General features: G+C 37.4%; 1 protein-coding gene and 1 long non-coding RNA gene across 2 annotated transcripts; both read right to left on the reverse strand.

Moving 5' to 3' along the window:
• Window positions 1-9: 9 nt before the first annotated feature.
• On the reverse strand, window positions 10-13,473 carry zgc:175214 (uncharacterized protein LOC557610 homolog). The gene is made up of 6 exons (XM_038290724.1): window positions 13,346-13,473; window positions 10,020-10,173; window positions 6,561-6,603; window positions 6,179-6,220; window positions 3,268-3,350; window positions 10-845 (listed from the first exon to the last, which is right to left on the reverse strand). The coding sequence occupies exons 1-6, from the start codon at window positions 13,368-13,370 to the stop codon at window positions 725-727; spliced, it is 468 nt and encodes a 155-aa protein (XP_038146652.1). The 5' UTR covers window positions 13,371-13,473; the 3' UTR covers window positions 10-724.
• A 73-nt stretch (window positions 13,474-13,546) lies between these two features.
• Window positions 13,547-14,461, reverse strand: LOC119787097. The gene is made up of 2 exons (XR_005281289.1): window positions 13,859-14,461; window positions 13,547-13,695 (listed from the first exon to the last, which is right to left on the reverse strand). It is a non-coding gene; the product is annotated as an uncharacterized LOC119787097 (long non-coding RNA).

Below are 14,461 nucleotides of genomic sequence, written 5' to 3' on the forward strand. Positions count from 1 at the left end.
ACAACAGGATTGCATTACATGACACTTTATTTAAAATACAAAATAACATTGTATAGGGGATACTTTACCACACAGTACATACAGGCAGGACTAGTCTTCTAGGAGTCTCTGATTGACCAGGGGGACGGGGACACAACCTGTTCCTACTGAAGTCGTCTGGGTTTAATTCCAGCTGGTCTCTGTTTCAGCCAGATGATACGGCGAACTCTGGCTGCTGGGGCGTTTCACCTACACTGGCAGTACTTAAGATGCATATGTGGCACTGGGTTTCTATGGTTACTGACATGGGTTGTAATGGCTGTGTTGGTAACAAACACCCCTGAGAAAGTCGAGGTATTCGGGCTGATGCTCGGATGTCCAGTTCCATGCCTCGGGTGATGTTTGTCGCTGGCAGTGCTGCTCTACTGGTTCTGATAATCCATTTTCCTCTCGCCATTGTTTTTATGTGATTATTTTTTTTAATAGCTGTGTTACACTGTAACATGGAAGCAGAACTAGGAACTTTTTTTTTTGTATATGGAAATAATCCTACTCATTCAGCGTCCTCTCTGACTAATCCAAACATGTTGCCGCTGTCCATGTCTTAAATCCCAGCAGAGGCAAGTCGTTCCTAACTGGCCAGCTTAGGATCATTACCTTCTGAGATGGTCATCATCTTTAGTGTGTTTAATGTGGGTGTTTTCTGAAAGGGGAAGCAGATCTTTCTCTTCCGCACTCAATTATCTCACACCTCCTCCGGGTCCATGGGACCCTCGGCGCCCTGGGGCGCGTCGGAGTGAAGCCGCAGGATGGGCTTGTTGCACATGGGGCACACGCTGCGGATCTCCAGCCACTTGAGAAGGCACCTGGAAAGATGAAAGCAGAGGTTTCAATAACACATTCACATATTGCTTAGGAAAGAAGGTTTTTGCTGAACGTGAAGGAATTGGTTTTGAATGCATAGTGGAGAACAGGATTCTGCAGCATTTTAAATCCAAAGAGCCATTTGAGTCCAGCCAAATAAAAATAGTATAGAGGTGCAAATTTGACACATGCAACATAATTTAAATATCTTACAAAGGAAAATCTGTTGCCATTTAGTTTAGGTATTGAAATTTGTGGAAAATTATGTTCCAAAAAAAGATTAAAAACATTTCCAAGGTAATAAAAAAAATAGATCTAAAAAATGTAAAGTATTATTGGTTCTTTAAATTATTTTTTAAAATTATTGATTGTCTTTATCGATCTCACAGTAGAGAAATTTACTCGTTTCATCAGCTCAAATAGTCAAAGGAGAAGAATGTACCAAAGGAAGAAAAAGGTGCATGGGATATATACAGTATACAGTGCGTCCACATATGACAGCTTTTTTGTCAGAGCAATATAAATACCCATGTAAACAAGGTGTTTACATGGGTATTTATGTATATATATATATATATATATATATATATATAGTTATTGCACTGGGTGTCAGATATAGAGAAACAGGTTATTGCACCGGGTATCCAATAGTAATTGTTCATTAGGAGCCTTTATAAAGGCCCCAAAGAGCCACTTGTTGCCTCTGGAGCCACAGGTTGCAGACCCCTAACCTAGACCTAAAAAAACAAGTGATGCAAAACTTTGCGTTGGGATTTGGCATTAACTTTTTATTTTATACAAACATTTCCACATTCAGTCCCCCCCCCAATCTGTTTATAAATGTATATTTCCTCCTCAAATCATAAAACCTCAGTGCTTTTTTTTCTGCAGTGTGCTAAAGGGCTGTGTCACTGAAAACATCAAGGCATCAATAATGAATGAAGTTCATAATTGTTAGGTCCTCTGATCTGAAAGCATTATCTGGACCCCTTCAAATTTATTTATTTATTTATTTTTTGTAATTTTGGCCAGACAATTCAGTCTTTCTCCTTTAAATGTACATATATTACCAGAAGGCATTTGGCTTTTCCTTAGAGGCCTTTTTAAGGTGGGGGAATCTTGCTTTATCAGCGCCCTCTGAGTTTGATATTAAACAAATTCACTGCAGACAGTCATTATGGTCCTCAGCCATCTTCTGGGTTATTAAAGCCTTGAACCTTTGTACTTTCTGGGTCGATCCTGGACATTTTCCACTGATTTACTCTGACCAGAGAGCAGTAGTTTGGGTTAGATGCAATGGGACAGTTAAACAGGATACTGATCCCAAACACACAATAGTTTTACAGATGACCCAGGTCTCAACCTTAACTAATCTAGACATTTGCTGATTGCTTTAAAAGTATGTGGATGAGGTGTGGCACAAAACAGAAAAATTTTCTTATTATAGCTTTGGTGTCCCTATGTATTTAAGACTTATATGTTTACGTTTGTCCCTGTGTGGATTAAAGAAAATACTCTTAATAATATTTGAAATATTTTTTCTTAGTTCACTAAAGTTGTTGGTTGAAAAAATTATTCCTAACATGACAAATGAACAGATTTAATGCCTCATTAAGAGCTCAGATAAGATATATTTATAGCCGTGATAAATGTTTTGCCTTTTAGGCACATATACAAGTTTCTAATAAAGCTCAGTGTGTTCTTCCTTCCCAGAGCTAACACAACTCCTCTGCTGATGGGAAAACCCTTAGAAATTATTTTTAACATTGTAATAACAACATGCTATGATTAAGACACATTTTAAACTCACATTTTTACAAACAAATCCCCTTTAACCACACTGTTTTAGTTAGTTTTTTGTAGAAAGCAGTTTTGCATGTCCTCCTCGTGTCTTCTAAAGCAAATGCCAGAGAAAATCTAATATCTTCAATTTCAAAGATTCCTCAGTCAGTGAAATTGAATTAGGTTTAAATAAAAATCATAGGACTTTGTTAGTCTGAAAAATAAAGCTTAGGTTTTAGAGCCATGTAGAAATCTGCCTGAAAGATGATTTAATTTTAATTTCCTCTAATATTTCTAATATTTCTAACAAGGTATTGAGATTAACCTTTTTGTTCTGTGGTTTGAAAGGGTAAACTTTTGCATTCTGTTCTGCAGAAATTAAACAGAGTATAGGATTTAAGTTTTTCTCATATAAAATTCATATAGATGTTTCATCTTATAAAATTCTTTAAAGAGTTAAATCTTTGCAGTATATTAAAGAAAATGAGAATCTGCCTTATATCGGTTGCTAAAGCACAGGTGGAGTTTCTGATTCGGAGCAAACTCACATGAATTTCTCAGTGAATGAAAACACAAACGGATACGAGCTATAACAACACCGAACTGCTCCTGAATCAGCTTCAAGACTCAAATAATACTCACTTCTTGTGAAATGCGTGTGAGCATGGACACACTCCCAGTTCATCTCGGGTCCTGAACTCTTCCAGACACACCGCACAGGTTTGCTGCATGAACAGACGCAGAGAGGGTTAGTTTAAGATATAATAAAGACAAAAACATTCAATGTGCCAAGGGAACAAATTTCTTTTCATTTTATGTCTCATATCAGGTTTTCTGAGGTACTGTGGGAGTCTGCCAGACTAACCAAGGTTTACAGATGGAGGAAACTGGGCTGAGTCTGATTAGATCCAGACCCCAAATATATCTGAATATGTTTCCTGTGGCTAAGTGGGTAATGGTACTGTCTTATAACAATATGGTTGTGATTTCATATGATTGTCTGCAAGGCATGTAATTCCAAGTTACTTACTCATCTATGTATAGAAGTTTTTAAGGAACCTCAGTGCATATGTGCAACACTTTGAGTGGTCACTAAGACTACAAAAAATGAAGCCCAATTACTTCAATGACACATTTATTGCTGATCTTTATAAGGAAAATGAATCAGGGAAAAGGGTGGGTTGAAGATGGCTTATAAGAAGGATAAGTGGGACTTTTGAGGGAATTAATGGGATGAAATGTCATCCATTTGGAAATAAAGATGTGTAAGAAGAGTAAAAACTTAGGAAGGAGGAATGGAGACAATGAGGTTGTAAACAAGGTGCAGAAGAAGAAGAATGAGTATGAGTGGATTAATCATAAGTCATAAATGAGACAAACCGTCTTAAAGATCAATCTACCTGGCAAAATGTGACTTAAAAATTGTAAAGAGGAATAATCAGGAGGGTTAGTGGAAAGGAAATCGATTCCAAATAAGATTAAAATAGCTCATAAAAATTGTTGAAAAAATTGAGTGAAATTAAAATGGTCCGTATGAAGGATGAGGGGAGGATGAAAAGCAAAGATTAATGAGAAGGATAAGTACAAGTAAAATGTAAAGAGCTGAGATGGATTAGCAGGATAAAGAAATGGCATAAATAGAAACTGAGAAGGATGATGAGGATTAAAACAGGTTATGAAAAGGAAAGAGAAGGAGTGAGATTATTTTATGTTCTAAAACACAATAAAAAATGATGCATGTTGAAAAAAGCTGTAGAGTGGAATGAGGAAGAAAAGCTTGTTAAAAGATGAACAGGAAGGAATGCATGACTGCATGATGGTGGGGATGTGTGGATGAGAGCCTGGGTGCTGCATGGGTGAGCTCCCAATCTGTAAGCTCGCTGCTCATTTAAAGAAGTGAAAACCACCTGACGAAGCTCTCAAACCACAGCTAACCTCGTCTGTGACATTTAACAGACACGGGGTAAGCACATGTTTTTTAAGGCACTGTAATTCTGTATATTCCATTAGAAGCTGTAGTTTAATATTACAAAACTCATTTATCCACATATCATCAGATTTACTGAATAAAACCCGTATCATTTTTGTTACCAGCTTGCCTTTTAGAAGGAGATGCATCTAAAAACGCTCCGGGTACAATCGGCTCTGCAGGTTCTATGACTTCAAATACTACAATGCTGTTATGCAGCTATGTTTGCACTTGCAGAGAGAGCTGAGCTTCATGTACTCTGTTGACTCCAGCATTAGTCGCTCTAAAACTGCAGGTTTGGCCTCTTCTGACAAATGCAGCCATTTATGTTCTCATTTTCCCAGTGATAGTTCACAGTAATCTAATAAATGTATCTCTATTGCTCAAATAAGTCACAGTTTGCAACTTATGCTTTTGTTTTGTTTCAAAGCTAGAACACCATTTTGACACATAAAGAGGTTTATATATATATATATATATATATATATATATATATATATATATATATATACACACAAACACACAGAGATATATATAGATGCATATTTAGAGTTGGCATTAAAATAAATTCTTGGTCAAATGTGTTGGGGACTCCTTCCACTATTAATAGCTGAGCTTTAGTCACTTTTTTCTGTTATGATCATCCCCCAAAGTATGATAACCTTAAGGTGACAGATGGGTTCATCCTTGCGGAACGGAAAAATGGCTATTATTATCAAAATTCTTAAAAAAGAGTCTTGTGGAGGCTTGTATAAAAATAGAGCAGAAAATGTATTTCCAGCTGATCTTAAGCAGAAATTATATTAACATACCCACCCTTATGCTGTCATATTAGAATATTTAAAAATAAGTATTTTGATGAGGCTTGTTTGTTGGTAGAGAATATACCTTTTTACAAAACACACTTTTGTTCTGGTGTAATGCTCCTGTCTAAAAGTTTTGTTTTCATTAGCAGAAATAAAAGCTTTAGAACATCAGTCTGTTTCTATATATCACTAAAATAAGCAGACTTTTTTAATAATTGTATATATATTCATAGACAATGGAGAATGGTGTGATTGTGCTGATGTTTGTTCTGTTCTAGAAGTAACAGATTCTCCAGGCCCACTCATTGACCTTATTTAAAGACATCTCCACCCAAACTAATGCACCATTAACCAGCTAATCGTCTAAAAGGAAAAGCTGATTGAGTTTACCAAATAAACAAACCCTCCCAGCTTCTAATGGATCATCTAAGCCAAATGGTTCAAACTCAAGGCCTGCATGCTGGATCTGGCTGCAATTTATTTATCCAGCATTTAAGAGACAGAAAAAATTGCCATGTCATAATAGGGCCATGTCTTCTTTTAAAGTCTATCATGTAACTAAACTTCTAAATAAATGGGAATAAAGTTATAAAATCAGAGTATTGTGCTCTTTGTGAAATAAATGACGAAATTTAAAATTTCTTTCAAAGAGCTGGTCCTTTCAAATATTGGATAATGCTGGAGTTCCCTGATATAAAAATGATCCGACATCCCTGATATAATCAAGTGTGGAAACAAAACCAACCAAAAAACAGCTTTTAGAGAAAAGGGGACTCACTCCAAGAAGGCTCAGCTTCTTGCTTGCTCCTTTCAGCACCACCTGCAGTGAGGAAAAATGAGAGCATGTTGGATATTTTCATTAAAGCTCTCCTCCACCTTGCAGTTCCTCCTCCTAATGCAGTTATGGACGACCCACAAACTTAATAAAGAAAGCCAAGAACATTTTCCTTACAAAGGAAACCTATAACCAGGTTAATGCACAACATACACTTGGAAAAACCAGAGGGTAGATACTGATACATAGTTGGCATTAAGCTCATCTATACAGAGTGGTGTAAAGTGTCCTAATGGGAAATACTGTACCCCCCAGGCATGTAACATCTCTCACGATCCTCTGCTTATATGTCCCCCACACAATGACAGATATGGCTGTGACATACCTCGTTGTAGCTGAAGTGCTCCCTCGTTCCTTGCTGTTTTAACCTGGGGGAGACACAGAGAGGATACTACTGCGGTCTGCTGAGTGACAACTGCATCAAGGGACTAACAGCTTCTAAACATGACAGGTTATTGCAGAAGTATAATGAATTTAAATCATAAGCCTAGTCCTCAATATGTGGGTTGGTTCCGAAGCTTTTTAATCAGGTTAAGAGCTGAAGACAAGAGCCCTGGTGTGTCGATTAAAGATGTAGGGAATGATGGTGTTGGGTGTCAACTGGTCAGGCAATCCATCCACTTATGCATGCAGCTTTCTCCCCCAGTATCATCCTGCTTGTCAAGAAGAGGAGCGCATGGTGGATGATATTTGTGTCAACTGAGGATCTAGAGGACTCATATGGATGCAGGGATATTTGATTTGGTTAGATTCTCCAGGTGTAGCTGTATGACAAACTTTAAGAAACGTTTTGTTTTTTTCACTGAGGAATTGTGAAACATTTTAAGCTTACTGATATTTTTACTGGAGTTATTTGACCCAATTTCCTGGACAAGATGAATATGTAGAAAAGCAAACTATGCCCATTATTTAGTATGACAGAGGACCTATAATGCTCTGGGTCCATTTGCCTTCCAGACACCCTAGGAGCCTGGTTAGATTCCATAACATCAAAAAGTCTTTAAAATGAAAAACATGGTGACCCCTGCCAGAAATCTGAAAACAGGTCAGTTGGATTTTTCTTTCAGCTGGATTATAACCTTAACCTAAACATATGGCCAAATCTACATAAAATAATCTCCTTCTATGGCTGTATTTCATTGCCAGACCTAAATCCTGTAGAAAGAGTTGATGGGCTGATATTAAGAAATACTTGCATAAAACAGAACTATGGATTATCTAAAGGGTATTCTTTTTTTAGAAAGTATTTCTTTTTCATACTAATTTCAAGTGTGAGACTATACCTTTGGAAATTTTTACACGTCTTTAGCAAATTAATAAACAAATCCACCCAGGCCTGGGTCTGAAGAAACAATGAAGCAGCCACTCTGAAGCAGGCCCTGGAAGGATACAGCTAGATAATGCTGTCTCCAAACTGGAACGTCTACATTTTTTTGTGAAATAACAAAAACAGACCACCGCCTGCAACTTGGATTCCTCCACAGAAGGCTTAAAGGATTCTTACTAGCCATCATTTTAAAAACTCACATGAAGTCAGACATAATAGAAGGCAAGTTTAGGGTGAACATGGTCCCATTCCTACAGCCACATTTTTAATGCAGGTGTGAATGGGACACATCAGAATTGGAGAAATTAGCTATATCACATTGTAATTTCTTAAAAGATTCCTCTGGAATAAAAAGTGTTACTATTACCGGTAGCAGTTTTTTTTTTATAGATTCGAAATTAAAGAAAAAGTATACATGAAGTTGAGCTCAAAGAGCTTTTAGGTACAGCTAACATAATGACCAGTAGGTGCTTGTTCCAAATTCCCCATCAGGTTTTAGTAAATTACTAAAAATCTCTAAGAGATGATTAAGCATTTTCTTGCATGTCTTGGCCTACGTCTTTTTACCAACCCTCTCTTATTAGTAAACTTGTGCAATTTTAGACACTCTGGGGCCAGCAATGTTTTCCCCCAGGAAACATTTCAAATATGAGCCTGCAGCTGACTCCTGATGTAAAAAAAAAAAGATAGTTACCTCTTGCTTTCAAAAAAGACAAGATAATAATCACAAGTTTCTGACTTCAAAGCTTTAAAGTAGCAGCAAAAACCTAAATTAAAAAAGCCAATAACATCACAATGACCAGTTCTGAAAATTGAGCTCTAAAGCTGAAGCACCCTCTGCAACTGATGGCACATTTAAAAATGTGTACAAACCTTTAAACTGAATCCATCATTTATTTTGAAAAACTAAAATAAAAATCCAGTTTTAAGAACGTATTTTATTGGAGGGAAGGGGGAAATGCTCCATATATTAATGCTTTGTTTCAGATTAGACTCCATGACAACCTACGCTAGGTCTCATTTGAACAGAACTCACAGCTCCAGGTAAATTCCCAGTGGGATCAAGCAAACTTCCCTGGTTTAGGTCCAACCGTCCATTTATTTTATGCCCACCTATCCAAGCTTTATCATAAAGACCTGGGGCCTATCTCTAGAGGCTACTGGGTGAGAGACAGTGGTAAACTTAGGGCCCCACTTTGCCGGTCAACTGTGAGAAAAATAGCCATCTACACAAATGCATTCATACATACAGGCTGTTCAAATAATCAATTAACCCAACATGCATGTTTTGGACTGTGGGAGAAAGCCTGAGTACCTGGAAATGATCCAGAAAAGCATGTGGAGAACATCCCCCTACTATGCAGAGTGACCCCAAGACAAGAACTGAAAGCTGCAACACTTCAAACATCCAAAACACCCACAGGTCAGACTTACTTGATCTTATTGTTCCTTTTTACATGATCAGAAAGCCACTTTCCCTTATATTTCCCATAATAGAACTCTTATGTATTTAGTCATATTTACATCACAGGACAAAAAAGGGAAATTTAAGATAAACAATTATAAGATTCCGAGACATTCTGGTTTACCAGAAAAATGTATAAAATGGCTAAACAGCTTTAGAGAGAATCATTAAACTAGAATGTTCGGGGTGACAATAAATGTAAAACAGATAAATAATTATAATAAAAAGATTCTTCTATTACTCATGGGATTATTTTATATCAATAATTAAATATTGTGAAATTAAATCTTAAACTAACCTGAACTAAAAAATTATTTTTTTATCCTTCTAAACAGGGGTGTCAAGAATCCTGCAGAGCACTGCATGTGCAATACTGACATAACTTGGCTCAGTTTAACCAAATTAATATAAAACTTATTAACTTAGTACTCATAAGTATTCATTTCTGTGAGTACTTATTGCAAATGGTAATAAGTACTCACAGAAATGATATGTATGCAGTTTGAATATGTTTTTATACTTATGCTTATCACATTTGAAACCAACTTGCCCTTTTTAGCTCTTTGGAGCCAGACAGGTGTCAGTTAGTGGTTTTCACAGACAGCTGAAAGTAGATGAGCAGAAAGCGAGAAAAAACCCAGCAACAAGGATGTGAAGCAATTTAAATGTTCTGAGGTGAAAGGTCTTGATTTTGTAAAGTTGATTTAAATTCACCTGCATTTTCTAGCCAGCATTGTTTTCACATAAAAACAAGCTAGATCTGCTTTACTTAAAGACATATCTGTATGAATGTAAAAGAGTATTTTTTTTTCATGTCTATTATCTTTTTCACTTTATGGAGTATATTATTATCCTCAGCAGAGGTTGAGATAGTTATGGCCTTTTGAAATAATCCGCTTTTTTAATTTTTATCCATAAATCACACATTTGGACTTTTGTAGTGATTTATTTTCGTTTATATTTTCCTCCCATCTGCTGCATAATGCACCTACCTGAAAAGGTAGCAGCAGAAGATGAGGCTGAGCATGAAGACGAAGAGGCCGATGCCCAGCACGATGACATAGATGTTGAGAGGGAGGTGGTAGATGTCAGACGTCATGCTGCAGTAGTGTTCAGAGCGATGAAAACTCAAACCACAAAGGCATCCTGCCAGGCAGAGTATGCAAATACACACATTTGAAATTTGATAGCTTACATGCTGATGAAACCAAAGCATTTTTTAATTTCTTTATCTTTTTACATTAGCAACAAAACCTTTCATTTTACTTGCTAAAAAAATGTTTTTTTTTTTATATGCACACTAGTTTTAAAACTGCTGCTACCTTCCCAGTGTTGATAAAAACAGTGTAATGAATATGTTGTATCACAGATAATTGACATTTCAGTTTTCACAAATGACACTAAGATTTCCACAATACGTATACCTGAATATTTAAAAGTATTAACAACAAAAGTTACATTTATAAGAGAAGTTATGCCACTTTTTGGGACTTTATTGATCTCACAGTGGAGAAAATTACTCGTTACATCAGCTGAATAGTCAAAAAGAAGAAGGTGCCAAAAGGAGGAAAAGGTGCATGGGACATATACGGTATATACAGTGTGTCCACATATATATATATATATATATATATATATATATATATATATATATATATATATATATATATATATATATATATATATATATATATATATATATATATATATATATATATATATATGACAGCTGAAGTCTTATTTAGCAGGATTCTTACACAGGGTTATTGCACAGGGTATTAACATGGGTTTTTATATAGATAGGTATTTATATATATAGCTATTGCACTGGGTATCAAATATAATAAACAGGTTATAGTAACTGCACATTGAAAGGAGAGCACAGAGCCAACATAACAGGCTGCTGCATGCGCAGCGCCATCTTAGAGGAAGCAAACGTATTAAATATTCTATATTTACAAAAACCTGCAGCTGCATTATGTTAGAAAAACATGCAATATGCAGTTATATGCTTTGGATTTATTGCAAACATAGTATTAAAAATGTCAGCTGTCCATCCAGACACAGATGGTTTCCAGTTTGACAACATGGTCCATTGAAAAGGTTGCATCTGGTCTCATAGTATCAGGATATATTAAGGTTAATATCTATGCTGTTTAGAAAAAAGACATACAATTTTTTTTTATTTTGTTTCTAAATAAATTTACCAAAGCATGTTGATGCCCTCCAAAAACAATACTACAATAAACAAAACTTGTCTCCAGAGATAGATTATACTGGCACACGCAGAAACAATCTGTGATGCTTTATAAACAGCTCATATTTATTCTCTGCGTACTGATAGTCTTTATAGTACTATCAGGACGATACACCTATGAAGTACTCATATCCTAGAACACTAAAACCAGATTCCCGTCATCAGGTCGCATTGGTGTATTCAACTATAATATACAGGTGTGTCGGGGGATCTGCACCCGGCACTGCGGTGGCAACTGAGGTGCTCCCAGGACCGAGCGTTAATTGGCTGTGAACAAGACAAACATAGAGGATGGACGGCACTTCTGTCACGACACCATCTGTTTCACAAAATCTTCTGAGGTGACTGGCTGAGTGAGGGTGCAGCGCACTCCTGTCAGTGTCTGAGTGTGAGGGGGAGATGGACAGAGGGGGCCATGTGGTAGGAATCTGCTGCCTGGGAAAGGGGGCGTGTTAAACCCAATGGACTCTGGGGGAAAAGCACCATTTGGTCAAAACAAAGAGGAGGAAGCCCCACTTCCACAGAGCACATGTGTTCCTATTAATTTGTTGGAAAGGATGGTGTTTGCCAGCATATAAGTGGCCGAGTGTCATTCTTTACATTGAATGAATGGTTCCAGCTTGAAGGCAGCAGGGGGTATGGGTCGAACTGTTTGCCGTGGTGGGGGTTTAGGGGGATTTATTGGGGAACTGGGTTGAGTAGGGTCATGCTATAGGTGAAACATGATACAGTTCTAAACAAATATGCATATATACAGTGAGTGTATACGAAACTAATGAAATACGATTAGTTCAGTCTTCCAGCTTATTTATTTTACATAAATATAAATCCCTTTTATTTTCTCACAATGGGGAAATTCATTCTCTGCATATTGATACATCCCCTTGGGAAGCAGTGGGCTGCCATTGTGTGGCGCCCGGGGAGCAATCAGGGATTAAGGGTTTTGCTCAGGAACCCAGAGTGGAGGCTGGTGGGACCGAACCGGATACTTTCTCAGCGCACAAGCGCTACAGAAGCTGCTGGCTTCTTATAGCTAAATCTTTTGAATCTTTCTTATAGTTGTATCTTTTCTAGATACAACAACACACCTGTGATTGTTTTTCACATTCCAATATATATCCTGTCATATTGTCCTTCTTGTAACGATGGAAATTGAGGCAGGATTGCATCATAATCTCATCTTCATTTAATGACCCTCAAGAGAACGTAGTGTCAGACTTTACCAAAATGATACTTAACTTTGTCGATTTTAAAAATTGACCTAAAAATGGATTGGCTATTTTAAATTGCTGCTCATGGGTTCACGTTTATCTTCACATAAACTGATGCAATTCTTAATTCTGTGTCATTTTGTGACTAAATTAAGAATATTTCAATAAAAAAAAAAGCTATCTTATGCATTTATATTGGGTTTTAACAAGGTAAATACTTATCTATAAGAATTTTTAGAGGATAAAAAGAAGTGAAAAGTATTTAGAGAGAGAAAAAAACAAAATCTAAAAATTTTACAGCACTTATGGGGAATAAGACCTTTTTGCTCCGAAGAGACAAATGTGTTAGAATGTTAAGGTAACATTAAAGGTTATACCATGGAAATGATGTGATAGTTTGATATGGTATGATTTTAGAGGATTTGAAACCAGTTTTTTTTTTTTAAACCATGATAATCCAGAATTGACCCAAACCAAGCCAAGGCTGGATGATATTTCCAGCTGACCAACTATCTGAGTTAATAAGCAAAGGGAAGGTACGGTAGTTTTTTTCAGTGGTAGTTAGTAACAAGTGGGGGAGGGGGTCATTACTGGATCGGTCACTCCAACCCCATATAGCAAATCTTAATGAAAGGATAGAGGTTTGGAAAATGTTTTTTTAAACACCCATGTCTAAATACAGTAAAAATATACTAAGAGAAGTCTAAAAATCCAGCTTTATCACACACATACTGTATAAACAGCCACCGTTGTCTCCAGTTTTAAATAAATGTGAAACTCCTCACTAAGTTTACAGTTTGCAACTACCTTACATGTGTGTCATGGTCGGCGGTGAAATCCACTCACTTACCGTTACACCATTGGAATGGTTGCATGAAATTTGACTCCCAAGGCAGCAGCAGTGAATTCAGGCCCAGTCAGGAGAAGGACTGGAGAAACGCCAGAAGAATTGGTTCTGGAAGTTCAGACTCTGCAAATGTCCCGATCCAGCTACCCTGACCTGGATCTTTGGGTTAGTTCCTTCACCAACCAGTCATGGGAGATTTTCAGATTCCAGAAATCCTTCAGAGGTGTGTTTTCTTTTTTTTTTTTTATTGTTGGCTCAGCAGTCTGGGCTGCACAGCATTCCCCAAATCTGGATTAACCACTCCGTGTTGAGTTGAGGGGGGGAGGATTTGGATCTGAGGACCTCATATGCTTCTGAATGATGTCACCAAAGGAAAGAAAAGCATAACAGAATAGAAATGTTGTTGAGAACAAACAAAATCAGAGGCCTCGTGAACAAGTGAGGACATGTTTTTGCAAAAATGTGAAAAGCTCAGTCAAAAACACCACAAGCAGCTTGCAAACAGGAAATACTCACAGAGAGAGAAGGGAAACAGCCTCCTTGACTTCACTTTGCGTCACTTTGCAGTCTTGTCCCCTGCCTCTCGCCAGTTACAGTGACATCCAGCGTTTAATGGCAAATCCTCAACCCAGTGAAAGCAATAATCCAACATCAATCGAAATCTGATTTTCTCAAGTCTCACCACTTCTCTGGTTTCCTCCTCCTCTGGTCCTCTGATCTTGCTGTAGATGTTCCTTCTAAATGAAGGTGATGATGTTCTCCCCTCCAAGAACAAACAACATGAGGATAGCTCCATGCAGTCAACAACAGTCCTCTATAACTGCTGTGTGTTCATCAGAAGATATGTGCGTGTGTTTTGTGTGTAGGGTGGGGGAACCTACTCTCCCTCCAACCATCTGCTCCTTCGATTAAGAAAGACAGGGAGGAAAAAAAAATATGAGACAAAGGCGGAGTGTGTCTGTCAGCCTCTCACACCTCCAGCTGGCTTTGTCATGGCAGGCTTCCCCCCTTCTACCTCCTTTTTGGGTCCATAATGGTGCCTGCAGTTGGCCTTTCCCCCCTTCCTCCCCTCACTCTTCTCTTGCTGCTCTGCCTTGGGTTTGTAAACAGATCTGTGCT

Source organism: Cyprinodon tularosa, unplaced genomic scaffold, assembly GCF_016077235.1.
Source record: "Cyprinodon tularosa strain WSP-4 unplaced genomic scaffold, ASM1607723v1 ctg287, whole genome shotgun sequence".
NCBI classification, from domain to species: domain Eukaryota; kingdom Metazoa; phylum Chordata; class Actinopteri; order Cyprinodontiformes; family Cyprinodontidae; genus Cyprinodon; species Cyprinodon tularosa.